This window comes from Oncorhynchus mykiss, chromosome 7 (genome assembly GCF_013265735.2).
Source record: "Oncorhynchus mykiss isolate Arlee chromosome 7, USDA_OmykA_1.1, whole genome shotgun sequence".
Classification (NCBI taxonomy): Eukaryota; Metazoa; Chordata; class Actinopteri; order Salmoniformes; family Salmonidae; genus Oncorhynchus; species Oncorhynchus mykiss.
This window is the reverse complement of record NC_048571.1, coordinates 64,909,653-64,924,670: the sequence shown is the minus strand read 5'-3', so window position 1 is coordinate 64,924,670 and position 15,018 is coordinate 64,909,653. Positions and strand designations below refer to the sequence as shown.

General features: G+C 42.8%; 1 protein-coding gene and 1 pseudogene across 1 annotated transcript; both read left to right on the top strand.

Annotated features, from left to right (window-relative positions):
• Nucleotides 1-7,600, top strand: part of LOC110528998 — a 10,836-nt pseudogene extending 3,236 nt beyond the window's left edge.
• Nucleotides 7,244-15,018, top strand: LOC110528250 (NADH-cytochrome b5 reductase 3). The gene is made up of 9 exons (XM_021610146.2): nucleotides 7,244-7,651; nucleotides 10,247-10,393; nucleotides 10,604-10,676; nucleotides 11,118-11,224; nucleotides 11,415-11,544; nucleotides 12,991-13,074; nucleotides 13,203-13,288; nucleotides 13,471-13,570; nucleotides 14,052-15,018. Exons 1-9 carry the CDS (start codon nucleotides 7,637-7,639, stop codon nucleotides 14,222-14,224), a joined length of 915 nt encoding a protein of 304 aa, XP_021465821.1. The 5' UTR covers nucleotides 7,244-7,636; the 3' UTR covers nucleotides 14,225-15,018.

The following is a 15,018-nucleotide window of genomic DNA, read 5'->3' as shown; positions in this document are numbered from 1 at the left end:
TCTCCTTGCCATTATCATTCAGCTGATAAGATGTCATTTTTTATTTTTATGGATTGGGCCGCCGGTTTGCCTGGCAGGGGGTCCCTGGGCCGCCGGTTTGCCTGGCAGGGGGTCCCTGGGGAAGAAAAGGTTTAACAACCCTGCTATAACCCATACATTAAAAATTATTGAAAACCTTTTTCCTTTCAAATTAGATCAACTATGTTGTCTATGCATTATATATTTATAGCCAGCAGCATTACATAATTTTAGTTTCACTTCATATCTTGCAAGTATTTTTTACATATGTGCAACACTTTAGAGCCTATTCATGAATAAACAGTGATTCTCCCTTAAACCACTGCACCACCCTTATTAATCCCAGCGTACATCTGTAGATGTCATGGCTGGAGCCTGTTCAGACTGGCGAGAAGAAAGAGCCCTTGACTAAGCGCCCCCTACTCGGCTGCTGTGAAGATAACGTGAGCCCCTACCATCACACTCAAGCCCTGGTCTCTCTGCTCCCCCTGACCCACTAGGTGTGCTGGTTGGAACCAGTGCAGACTGCTGAGAAAGCCAAGCCCTACATCTTCACCCAGGACCAGGCCGTGCTCAATCGCACCTTCTTCCCCTGCTTCTACACACTGGCCGTCAAGAGCACCTACTCAGCCTCCGTGAAGGTGAGCCCTTGGACTGGACTCTGACTGAGCCAAATGTCCAGGGGAGGATGACCACAGAAAAATATTGTGTGCTGCTGTATGTCAATCTTATTTTTCTCTTTGCAGTGTAAACAAGCTTTTTTTCCCCCTTTTCTGTCTATCGTCTTGTTGACTCAATTTTGTGCTGTTATTAAACCTCATACTCTGCTTGATATTCAATAGTACAGAACTCTGAATAATAGGTCTAATCCACCACTACTACTACTCCATGTCTGTATTAGTAATGGATTATACCATCATCAGTCATGTTTCTACATCTGCATTGCTTACTCATTGGTGTTTTAGGATGGGTTTCTGTATAAGCACTTTGTGACATCTGCGGATGTAAAAAGGGCTTTATAAATACATTTGATTGATAATTAATTGTCTGTCTGCCTCTCACAGGTTCCTGACGACTTCACGGCAGTTATGAGTGCCAGTAAGGGAGAACACGCCGTCGTTCCCCCTCGGGAGCATGGAGAACCCCTGACACACCTTCATCACAACCTGCATCCTGGCCTGAGACTGCTCGCTTGCTGACGTCATTGTGCGTGAGATGGACAACACCGGAGAGGACCGCCCACTCAAAAAACTGCGTGTGAAGATCAAACCAGGTCAGACTTGGCTTACATTTACCCTTTACTGCTAAGGCCAAGTCCAATTTAATTAGTTCAACTGACTGAGATTTTGCCTTAAGCTGCAGACTCAACATAACTGATACACTCGATCATGACTGCTTAAGTTAAAGCAACAAATGTCATCTGTATTTTCTCCCCTCCCTCAGGTGTTGACCCTGATGACACCTATAATGATATGCCCTATGAGAAGGGCTTCTGTTTCGTCTCCTACCTGGCGCACCTGGCTGGAGATCAGAGTTGTTTCGATGCCTTCCTCAAGGTTGCTGTTACTTCTCATTTTGTGTATATATTACTGTGCTACTCATCAGTAAATACCCTGAGTGTCTGCTTGATACTTTTTTTAAAGGTTAATACATAAGCACCATCCCTCTCTCGACTGTCCTACTTGACAGAAATGAAGGCTTCTTGCATGTAGTAGGCTCTTTTGCAGAGAGGGTGTGAGGGTAGCAGTCTGACATGTAGGTGTTTCTTCTCACAGGCCTACATTGACAAGTTCAAGTTCTGCAGTGTTATGGCAGAGGATGCCCTGGAGTTCTTCCTGGAGTATCCCTGACCTGAAGAAGAAAGGAGTACACAAGATTGAGGTAATGGGCAGTGTAGTTGACTTTAGACAGCTGTTACAAGCTCACTCTCATGCTTAAAGACACAATCTGACCTGTCACACTCCCTGTGGTTCCTTTGCTAGGTCTGGAGTTTGATAGCTGGCTCAATGTGCCTGGTTGGCCTCTCTATCTCCCTGACTTGTCGGCTGGCCAGAGCCTGATGAAGCCTGCTGAGCAGCTGTCAGAGCTGTGGGCTGTCGAGGGCCTGGATATGGCCAGCATCATGAAGACCAACATCCAGGCTTGGAAGACTTACTTCCTGGAGAAGATCATAGAGAAGTCCCCACTTTCTAGAGGTAGGACATGATGGTAACAACACTTCTGCGCTGATACCCCTAGCACTATCATTGTACTGGATATACAGTACCAGTCAAAAGTTTGGGCAAATCTACTCATTCAAGGGTTTTTCTTTATTTGTGCTATGTTCTACATTGTAAAATAATAGTGAAGACATCAAAACTATGAAATAACACATATGGAATAAGCTACTAACCAAAAAAGAGTTAAACAAATCAAAATATATTTTCCATTATAGATTCTTCAAAGTAGCCACCCTTTGCCTTGATTACAGCTTTGCACACTCTTGGCATTCTCTCAGCCAGCTTCATGAGGAATGCTTTTCCAACAGTCTTGAAGAAGTTCCCACATATACTAAGCACTTGTTGTGAAGTGCTTACTTACAAGCCCTTAACCAACAAAGCTTTAAAAAGTTAAGAAGAAAAACGTTGTTGGTAGTATGTAAATGAAGGTAGAGTTAAAGTGACCATGCATAGATAATAAACGGAGAGCAGCAGCAGCGTAAAAGAGGGGTCTGGGTAGCCCTTTGATTAGCTGTTCAGGAGTCTTATGGCTTTGGGGTAGAAACTGTAAAGAAGCCTTTTGGACCTAGACTTGGTGCTCCGATACCGCTTGCCGTGCGGTAGGAAAGAGAACAGTCTATGACTAGGGTGGCTGGGGTCTTAGACATTTTTTGTGGCCTTCCTCTGACACCGCTAGTATAGAGGTCCTGGATGGCAGGAAGCTTGGCCCCAGTGACGTACTGGGCTGTAAGCACTACCCTCTGTAGTGCCTTGCGGTTGGAGGCCGAGCAGTTGCCATACCAGGCAGTGATGCTCTCGATGGTGCAGCTGTGGAACTTTTTGAGGATTTGAGGACCCATGCCAAGTCTTTTCAGCCTCCTGAGGGGGAATAGGCTTTGTCATGCCCTCTTCACAACTCTCTTGATGTGTTTGGACCATGATAGTTTGTTGGTGATGTGGACACCAAGGAACTTGAAGCTCTCAACCTGCTCCACTACAGCCCCGTCGATGAGAATGGGGGCATGCCCGGTCCTCCTTTTCCTGTAGTCCACAATCATCTCCTTTGTCTTGAGGTTGTTGTCCTGGCACCACACGGCCAGGTCTCTGACCTCCTCCCTATAGACTGGCTCGTCGTTGTCAGTGATCAGGCCTACCACTGTTGTGTCATTGGCAAACTTAATGATGGTGTTGGAGTCATGCCTGGCCATGCGGTCATGAGTGAACAGGGAGTACAGGAGGTGACTGAACATGCACCCCATGTTGAGGATCAGCTTGGCAGATGTGTTGTAACCTACCCTTACCACCTGGGGGTGCCCTGTCAGGAAGTCCAGGATCCTGTTGCAGAGGGAGGTGTTTAGTCCCAGAGTCCTTCGCTTAGTGATGACCTTCGAGGGTACTATGGTGTTGAACGCTGAGATGTAGTCAATGAATAGCATTCTCACATAGGTGTTCCTTTTGTCCAGATGGGAAAGGGCAGTGTTGAGTGCAATAGAGATTGCGCCATCTGTGGATCTGTTAGGACGGTATGCAAATTGGAGTGGGTCTAGGGTTTCTGGGATAATGGTTTTGATGTGAGCCATGACCAGCCTTTTAAAGCACTTCATGGCTACAGACGTGAGTGCTACGGGTCAGTTGTCATTTAGGCAGGTTATCTTAGTGTTAATGGGCACAAGGACCATGGTGGTCTGCTTGAAACATGTTGGTATTACAGACTCAGTCAGGGACAGGTTTAAAATGCCAGTTGGTCAGCGCATGCTCGGAGTACACGTCCTGGTAATCCGTCTGGCCCTGTGGCCTTGTGAATGTTGACCTGTTTAAAAGGTCTTACTCACATCGGCTATGGAGAGTGTGATCACACAGTCATCCGGAATAGCTGATGCTCTAATGCATGCTTCAGTGTTACTTGCCTCAACGCGAACATAGAAGTAATTTAGCTCATCTGGCAAGCTTGTGTCACTGGACAGCTCGCGGGTAAAACGGATTTAATGAGGTAAAACAAATTTGAGTCCTTGGCCACTAAGAGCGCCGCCTCTGGATGAGCGTTTTCCTGTTTGCTTATGGCCGTATAAAGCTCATTGAGTGTGGTCTTAGTGCCAGCATCGGTTTGTGGTGGTATGTAGACGGCTACGAAAAATACAGATGAAAACTCTCTTGGCAAATAGTGTGGTCTACAGCTTATCATGCAATACTCTACCTCAGGTGAGCAAAACCTTGAGACTTCCTTAGATTTCGTGCACCAGCTGTTGTAATATACATAGACTGCCACCCCATGGCCTACCAGAGGCTTTTTTTCTATCTTGCCGAAAAAGCTTAAAGCCCGCTAGCTATATGTTATGTCGTCGTTCAGTCAGGACTCGGTGAAACATAAGATATTACAGTTTTTAATGTCATGTTGGTAAGATATACGTGATCGCAGTTCGTCTATTTTTATTATTGATTGATTGTATGTTGGCTAATAGGACCGATGGTAAAGGTAGATTACCCTCTCAGCGACGGATCCTAACAAGGCACCCAGATCTTCGTCACCAATACCTCCGTCTCTTTCTCCTGCAAATGATGGGGATGAGGGCCTTCTCTGGCGTCTGAAGTAAATCCTTCCTGTTTGACTTGTTGAAGGAAAAAGTATTCCTCCATTATGGAGTGAATAATCTCTGTCCTGATATCTAGAAGCTATTTTCGGGTCATAAGACAAGGTGACAGAAACATTATGTACAAAATAACTTACAAATAACGCGAGAAAACATGCACAATTGGTTACAGGATCGTAAAATGGCTGCCATCTCCTTCGGCGCCATTCTTAAAACAGCCTGGAGGTGTGTTGGGTCATTGTCCTGTTGGAAAAACACTAAGCACAATCCAGATGGGATGGCGTATCGCTGCAGAATGCTGTGGTAGCCATGCTGGTTAAGTGTGACTTGAATTCTAAATAAAGCACCATCACACCTCCTCCATGCTTCACGGTGGGAACCACACATGCGGAGATCACACCTACTCTGCGTCTCACAAAGACACAGCGGTTGGAACCAAAAATTTCCAATTTGGACTCATCAGACCAAAGGACAGATTTCCACCGGTCTAATGTCCATTGATTGTATTTTTTAGCCCAAGCAAGTCTCTTCTTCTTATTGGTGTCCTTTAGTAGTGATTTCTTTGCAGCAATTTGACCATGAAGGCCTGATTCACGCAGTCTCCTCTGAACAGTTGATGTTGAGATGTCTGTTACTTGAACTCTGTGAAGCATTTATTTGGGCTGCAATTTCTGAGGCTGGTAACGCTAATGAACTTATCCTCTGCAGCACAGGTAACTCTGGGTCTTCCTTTCTTGTGGCTGTCGTCATGAGAGCCAGTTTATCATTGCGCTTGATGGTTTTTGCGACTGCATTTAAAGAACATTCAAAGTTCTTGACATTTTCCGCATTAACTAACCTTCATGTCTTTAAGTAATGACGGACTGTCATTTCTCTTTGCTTATTTCAGCTGTTCTTGCCATAATATGGACGTGGTCTTTTACCAAATAGGGTTATATTCTATATACTGCCCCTACCTTGTCACAACATAACTGATTGGCTCAAACGCATTAAGAAGGAAAGAAATTCTACAAATTAACTTTTATCAAGGCACACCTGTTAATTGAAATGCATTCCAGGTGACTACCTCACAAAGCTGGTTGAGAGAATGCCAAGAGTGTGCAAAGCTGTCAAGGCAAAGGGTGGCTACTTTGAAGAATCTCAAATATAAAATATATTTAGTTTAACACTTTTTTGTTGGTTACAACATGATGCCATATGTTATTTCATAGTTTTGATGTCTTCACTATTATTATACAATGTAGAAAATAGTAAAAATAAAGAAAAACCCTTGAATGAGTTGGTGTGTCCAAACTTTTGACTGGTACTGTACATGTGATTTACCAGAATGTGATTCACCCCAATTCATCAGTGTGAGGATATCTATCTATTCTTTATTTCATTACTTTACGTTTTGTACCTTGCATCTGTAAGTCTGGATGTGCTTAAAGTACTTTTGAAATTAGTCACACCAATCATGTACCTTCACTCTGACTTTGATAAGGTAATATAAAGAAACAGGAGGAGCAGTACCCTCACATCGTGAAGTCAAACAACGCTGAGCTACGACTGTGCTGGGCCCAGATCATTGCCAAGAATCGGCACCAGCCAGGATATCAACATGTGCGCAGCTTCCTCAGCTGCCAGGTTAGAAAAACAAATGCATTTGGTCCTCAACCATCAATTACAGTATTTGTCAAGCAAGTGTTTTAGGCCAATTTAATGTTTTATTATAGTAAATATAATGTACATACAGTGCCTTGCGAAAGTATTCGGCCCCCTTGAACTTTGCAACCTTTTGCCACATTTCAGGCTTCAAACATAAAGATATAAAACTGTATTTTTTTGTGAAGAATCAACAACAAGTGGGACACAATCATGAAGTGGAACGACATTTATTGGATATTTCAAACTTTTTTAACAAATCAAAAACTGAAAAATTGGGCTGCAAAATTATTCAGCCCCTTTACTTTCAGTGCAGCAAACTCTCTCCAGAAGTTCAGTGAGGATCTCTGAATGATCCAATGTTGACCTAAATGACTAATGATGATAAATACAATCCACCTGTGTGTAATCAAGTCTCCGTATAAATGTCCACCAGAGCTGCTGCACATAATTTAATGTTCATTTATCTACCATAAAACTTCGTTTTAGAGAATTTGTCAGTATGTCCATCTGGCCTCCCAACTGCAGACCACGTGTTTGGTGTTGTGTGGGCAAACGGTTTGCTGATGTCAACGTTGTGAACAGAGTGCCCTGCCCCATGGTGGCGGTGGTGTTATTGTATGGCAGGCATAAACTACGGACAACGAACACAATTGCACTTTATCCATCGCAATTTGAATGCACAGAAATACGGTGACGCAATCCTGAGTCCCATAGTAGGGCTCATTTAAAAAAAAAAAGTTTTCTATATTCCCAGTCATATCCAGGGCGGCGCACCATTGGCCCAGCGTCATCCGGGTTTGGCCAGGACAGGCCGTTATTGTTCTTAACTGACTTGCCATGAATGTATTTCAATTGACTGATTTCGTCATATGAGCTGTAACTCGGTAAAGTCTCTGAATGTGTTGCATATTGCGTTTCTATTTTTTTTTTCAGTATATTTCATGGTAGAATATATAATTTGACTTGAGAAGAGAACACATCTGGTATACTCTCTATTGTTGTATCATAATCGTGCTGCTGTATAAATTGGTGGCATTTCCGCTTCTCTCCAACGGATGTTGTACAAATTTGGTGTAACCGCTAAATACGCCCTCCCGTCAACAGTCTTTTTTGGGGGGTGTGCACTCTGATGAGAAACTAACTAGATAGCCAAGTAGTTCTTTGCGCTGAGGATTCGGAATCGCCATGAAGTACGCATTGGTAAGAATATCCTGTCGAATGTATTTCTAGGGTTGCTTTGGTTTCCCCTTTTGTCTGTGGTGGTAGTAGAAAAGTAGCTTGTCAGCTAACGCGGTAACGTTACAGGGAGCTATCACTCCCTGTCAGATAATTTATCTGGCCTGAACTGGTCATATTATGTCAAATTAAATGCACAAAATTTGAAGTTTTGGCTCTGCGATTGACCTGATTAAAAGATCACTAACTAGCCTAGTGCAGTTAGCTAAGTGACTCAAGTACAGTAAGCATTTCATTGGACAGTGTATACTATTTGTATCCTGTACATACGACGAATAAAAATTGAAACTCATGTTGTAAACTTGTGCATGCGACTCGTCTTGGCTAGCAGTCTGCCAAGCAACCAACTGTCCTGGTACATCTGACAACGTTAACAGCCATCTAAGCAAGCAAGTGAAGTTTATTTCACCTTAGAGAATCGCAAATACCATAATTTACTGAACAAAAATAAGTTAAACATGTATGTGTTGGTTTCATGAGCTGAAATTTAAAAAATCCTAGAAATTTTCCATGCACAAAAGCTTATTTCTCCCAAATGTTGTGCACAAATTTGTATACATCCCTTGCCAAGATAATCCATCCACCTAACAGGTGTGGCATATCAAGAAGCTGATTAAATAGCATTCTCATTACACAGATTCACATTCTGTTGGAGACATTACAAAAAATGCCACTAAAATATGCAGTTTTGTCACACAACACAATGCCACAGAAGTCTCAAGTTTTGAGGGAGCATGCAATTGGCATGCTGACTGCAGGACTGTCCAGCAGAGCTGTTGCCAGAGAATTGAATGTTAATTTCTGTAGCATCTAACGTTTTGGAGAATTCGGCAGTAGGTCCAAACGGCCTCATAACTGCAGACCATGTGTATCCCCGCCAGCCCAGGACCTCCACATCTGACTCCTTCACCTCCAGGATCGTCTGAGACCAGCCACCCAGACAGCTGATGAAACTGTGGGTTTGCACAACCGAATAATTTCTGCACAGACTGTCAGAAACCGTCTCTGGGAAGCTTATCTGCGTGCTTGTCGTCCTCACCAGGGTCTTGACCTGACTGCAGTTCGCCATCCTAACTGACTTCAATGGGCAAATGCTCACCTTTCGATGGCCACTGGCACGCTGGAGAAGTGGGCTCTAAATGGATTAATCCCAGTTTCAACTCTACCGGGCAGATGACAGATAGCGTGTATGGGGTTGTGTGGGTGAATGATTTGCTGACGTCAATGTTGTGAAAAGAGTGCCCAATGGTGGGGTTATGGTATGGGCAGTCATGAGCTATGGGCAACGAACACTATTGCATTTTATTTATGGCAATTTGAATGCACAGAGATACCGTGATGAGATCCTGAGGCTCATTGTCATGCCAATTATCCATTACCTCATGTTTCAGCATGATAATGCACAGCCCTGTAACGCAAGGATCTGTACACAATTCCTAGAAGTGGAAAATGTCCCACTTCTATGGCCTGTCAACCATTTGAGCATGTTCGGGATGCTCTGGATCGACGTGTATGATAATGTGTTCCGGTACCCGCCAATATCCAGAAAATTCACACCGCCATCGAAGAGGAGTGGGTTCCTTTCCACAGGCCACAATCAACAACCTGATCAGATTTATGCGACGGAGTAGTGTCGTGCTGCATGAGGCAAATGGTGGTCACACCAGATACTGACCTGTTTTCTGATCCACACCCCTACCTTTAATGTGTCTTTCACCAACAGATGCATATCTGTATTCCCAGTCATGTGAAATCCGTAGATTAGGTCCCAATGAATTTATTTCAATTTACTTATCTCAGTAAGATCTTTGACATTGTATGTTGCGTTTTATTTTTTTCAGTGGCGCAGTGAACTTCTAATTGTCTGACATTGTTTGTATTTGAAGAACAACTACTCAAGTACTGTTAGTAGCCTACACAAGCTGATTCCCTTTTGTACTTTATCCTTAAACAGATTTATTGTTCTGCGACAATGTTATGCCTGACAATAACTGCCTTGATGTAATTTACTGTATAATAGCAGGGCATTTGCAATATGAAATTCCCCTTATGAGTTTGGTTTCTGAGTTTATCACCTTTTTTTATTTAAAGAGTCAATCCTTAGTTGAAACAATAACAAAGCAAACACTGCCTGTGTTTTGGTAAAAAGCTGAGGGATGGGCCTGGAGAAGTGTAACCTCTTAAATTCAAAAACAGAGCTTTGGATGCAAGGACTGACCATCCACTATATCAAAATGATAGTTTCAAGCATGTGTTGAGGCTATACAGTTTGTAAACATTGTAAATGAATATTAGTGTAAAACATGATTATATTTTGGGTACTGAATGGGTTTGACAGTTGAACTATGTTCATCAGGCATTTGTAAGTGATATTCTTCAAGAATCATTATCTATATAACATTAATTTAAGTCCAAAAATTGATGTACGAACTGCAGATTGCCCATTTAAACAGTCCAATATCTGTTTACATCTGCTTCTCTTATTTTTGTTTTATTTTTTCAACAGTAGCCATGTTATACATTGATTATGCCAAAACAATCTTTCTATTTTGTATTTAGTTCTCGACAGTAGCTGTGACTGCTGGGGTGTTATTGCTGTCCACTGTGGGCATAATTATAGCCCTCTACCTAGGCAAGAAGAAAAAGCCTCCAGTCACCTTGCTTGACCCTACCCAGAAATACCAGCTAACGCTCATCGATAAAGAGGTACATGTGTGCTATTGAAATAAATGAGACATTTTGCTATGTGTGTCAGAGGCCTGTGCTTAATTCAATTATATACTATACTATACTAAAAAATTATTTTTGTCTAACATTTAACCAAATGTTTGTAGTAGATGTCTTTGCATTGAATTTACACACTATTTGACAACCAATGTATGAATAGTTCGATATGTGTTTGGCCTCTTTCCATAGGTGATCAGCCATGATACTCGCAGGTTCCGTTTTCGGCTTCCCTCAGCAGAACATATCCTGGGGCTGCCCGTAGGTAAGTCTTTTGTCAAGTGACAGTGTTTGATCATTTATTATTATTTGATAGTGCCATGCCCTTAATAGAAATTTAGCAGACCCTCTTATCCAGAGAGACTTACAGGAGCAATTAGGGTTATGTGTCTTGCTCAAGTTTACATCTATCTGTTATTCACCTAGTCGTCTTGGGGATTCAAATCAGCGTCCTTTTGGTTACTGGCCCAACTCTCAAATAGTCCTTTAGCTCACCAGCATTATAACTACCCTCAAAACGTAATACTTGATGCCGTTGTATTGCACTGATGGGAACTAGAACGCTTAGCTTCCCAGTCCTTGAATGCCCTCTAGTGTATGAGTCATTTAGCAGAACAATCAGAGGATAAAGCCACACCAAATGACCCTATCAATTTTCAATCAGTGTTGTCTTTGTGTTTCTAATCCCCTTATTTGTTTCCTCTAGGGAAGCATGTATACCTCTCTGCCCGTATTGACGGCAGCCTGGTAGTCAGACCATACACACCTGTGTCCAGCGACGACGACAAAGGATATGTTGACTTGGTTGTGAAGGTATGTTTGGTTTGTCAAAGCAATCTTATATATTATACTGATGACATGCTGGACCTGTTAGTAGATCATCTTATTCTTTGGGATCTAAAAGAGAAAAACCTATCCTAAATAATCACTGCTAGTGTGAGGCGCTTGATATATAAGGACCCTGATCTGCAAACCATATTTAATGTAGAAAATTCCTCCCCAGATCTACTTCAGTAATGTGCACCTCAAGTTTCCTGATGGAGGCAAGATGTCTCAGTACCTGGAGAGTCTGCACCTGGGAGATGTTGTGGACTTCAGAGGACCAGGAGGACTGCTGGAGTACAGAGGGCATGGTATGACCAGTCCACTGCCCGGCACACCCTCCTGATATTTACTAATGATGTGTCGCAATGTTATTTTTGGATGATATAATATCGATATTTGACTAAGTATCAATTTGTTAAACAAAAATACAAGTTAAACTTCTCTTTTAAAGTGCTAATGTAAATGGCATTAGCTAGCGCTAGTTGGCTGTACCTGTGGCAAAACTCAGCACTTTTATTTCTCTCATTGATCAACTCATTTTTTTTCATGCTCGTCTTTTTGCAGCAGACATATAGCGAGTGATATGTTTGGAACATCAAATGGCAATAAAATTGCAGTGTCAACGCGCAATACAAAATCATGAGCATTTCAATACATATTCTATTTTTTTTTTAGCCCTTTTTCTCCCCAATTTTGTGTTATCCAATTGGTAGTTACAGTCCTATCACTGCAACTCCCGTACAAACTCAGGAGAGGCGACTGTCGAGAGCCGTGCGTCCTCTGAAACACAACCCAGCCATGCCGCACTGCTTCTTGACACAACGCCCGCTTAACCCGGAAGCCAGCTGCACGAATGTGTCGGAGGAAACACTGTACGCCTGGCGACAGTGTGCGTTGCGCCCGGCCCGCCACAGGAGTCGCTAGTGCATAATGGGTCATGAACATCCCTGCCGGCCAAACCCTCCCCTAACCCGGATAACACTGGGCCAATTGTGCATGGCCGGCTGCGACAGAGCCTGGACTCGAACCAGAATCTCTAGTGGCACAGCTAGCGATGCAGTGCCTTAGACCTCTGCGCCACTCGGGAGGCTGCAATACATATCTTATTGACACCTAAGTTTGTGAGGCCCCTGGCAATTCCCAGCCCTAATATTAGTGCATTATTTTTTACCATGGCCCATAAGGCTCTGGTCTTTAGAGAATCTGGTGCCATATGGGATGCGCACACAGTCTAATGGAATGGGGGTTTTAGCTTTGTGTACACAGTCTCTAATGGAATGGGGGTTTTGGCTTTGTGTACACAGTCTCTAATGGAATGGGGGTTTTGGCTTTGTGTACACAGTCTCTAATGGAATGGGGGTTTTAGCTTTGTGTACTTGGGTGTGGCTGGCTGAGAGTGATTGTGTGCACACACTTATAGTCAACCTTAAGTCTACTGACTATGTCAACAGTAAATGTACAATATCTCTGAGCAATTTCCTGGCTTGCTGCATCGCATTTTGCAACTTTCATTCCCCAAAGGTTCCAGAAAAGCACTGCCGAAAGAATGTACTTTTACTGTGTTGTCACTTAAATGTTTATTATTTGATCCAATGTTCCACAACATAGTTGTTGGTTGTGTCCATCATCCTGTCTTCAATTTGGGACCAGATAACTGTTCATTTGCTCCCCAAGCACACTGGAAAATGAAAATAATCTCTGGATTGTTTTGGCATAATTTGTCTCATATTGCTTTCTCCCATTCCATTCAACAGGGCAGTTTGCAGTTCAGACAGACAAGAAGTCTCCTGCGGAGATAAAAGTTGCCAGTACTGTGGGTCTGATAGCTGGAGGAACAGGTGAACTTTCCCTTGGCAACCCTGCACTCTGAACCTAAACACTTAAATGTTGTCTTGTTATAGCCCATGGGTCAATGTAGAGTGAGTGATGTTAGTTCCTGGTGCTGAACTCCCTTCCCTATTTGTAGGCATCACCCCTATGCTACAGCTGGTGCGCGCTATCATGAAGGACCCCAGTGACAGGACCACCTGCAGCCTGCTGTATGCCAACCAGGTGTGTGGCCGCTGCTCACACTGGCCTCTCTCCTAAAAGAGACTTTTAATATCAATAGGTTAATTTATATAAATAAAGAACAGATACTGTAAATCTACTAGCTTCACTGTGGATGTAGTTCATAGGTTTGCTTGGGTTTAGAGTTAACACTGAACTGTCTGTGTGTGGCGTGTTCATGGCAGACTGAGAAGGATATCCTGCTGAGGGATGAGCTGGAGGAGGTCCAGGCCAGACACCCAGACCGCTTCAAGCTGTGGTTTACAGTGGACAGGGCACCCGAGGGTATGTGCCTTACGGCTTTTGCTTGCATTGCTCAAGTGTTGACATCAAGATTTCAGACGTCTGAACAAAATGTGTACATATTTTGAATATGTTTTAATTGTATTCATTTTTTTTAATGTTCATGTCAAATTGGCAACCCATACCAAATGGAATTAATTGAAATGTAAACAAATATTACAATAATTCACTGGAATTCAATGATAATTATTCTGGTGTTCTCTGCATTGCGCATCACATAAAGAGTGAAAATCTAATAATGAAATCCCTATAGCAGTAAATAACACATGCATGCAGAAGGCGTTTGAACCCAGTCTGGCACCAAAGAGAAGTTAAATATGGGAGACAAGCTTATACACAATCTATATAAACATAGAAGCTAAATATTTTTGCAAGTTGTGTTTTATGGCAGAATCATTAAGCATATTGGTACTTGTTTACGACCCCATGAAAGACTGAATTATGATCAATTTGTGTCACTCAGGCTGGGAGTACAGTGAGGGCTTCATCAATGTGGATATGATCCAGGAGCACCTGCCCACCCCCAGTGAGGACACCTTGGTGCTCATGTGCGGTCCACCCCCCATGATCCAGTTTGCTTGCAACCCCAACCTGGACAAGTTGGGCTACTGGCAGAGTCAGCGCTTCGCTTACTAGTCACCAGCCTAGGAACTATCCTCCCAGCCACCCCCAGCATGGGCCTTCTCAATGCAACAATGACATCAATTCAATGTTTGATTGGGCTGGAACTACTGCTTGAGTACCGGCATCTCTTATAGATTATTGGCTAAAAATTTGCGGAGTTCCAGCACCTAAATATATACAGTACTGGCACCCAAAATAAGTATGTGCACCATTTTCAGTCTGCTTAAAGCACTGCATCAATATACTGCCAAAAGCCCCATATGGTAAGTGCAGACAGGTTGAGCATTAAATGCTCACTTGGAACCAAAGTCCTACCTTTGTATTATTAGCCTCCATCTCCTGCTGATATCTGCAATTGTATTTTTAGGTGAGGTTTTAAAGCTTTGGTTTATTATTGATGTTCTTAGCCTTGAGCAGTCCTAAAAACAGGACAGAGCGAATATAACTTAAAGATAAAGCTGCATACTGAACTGAATTATGCCCAGGGATGCAGTGCTGAATATAAGGAGGCTGCCCAGGCAGCTTTGCTTTAAATGCGCACACAACAAGTGATATGCACTTAAGTATTACAGCTTCTGTAGAGATGTGTTATACTGTATTTTGGCACATGTGGGGCTTTTTGATGTGAGTATGGGATCTGACTGCATTTCTTATTGTATTTCTGTGAGATTGTGTGAGCATAATTATTCAAAGCTCTTTTGTTTTATATAATTTCAGAGTTTAATCTGCAATGCACTACAGTCTTTGAAAAAATGGATTGTGTTTATGAAGAGAAAAGACAATAAAATTTCTGCCACCACTTCAAA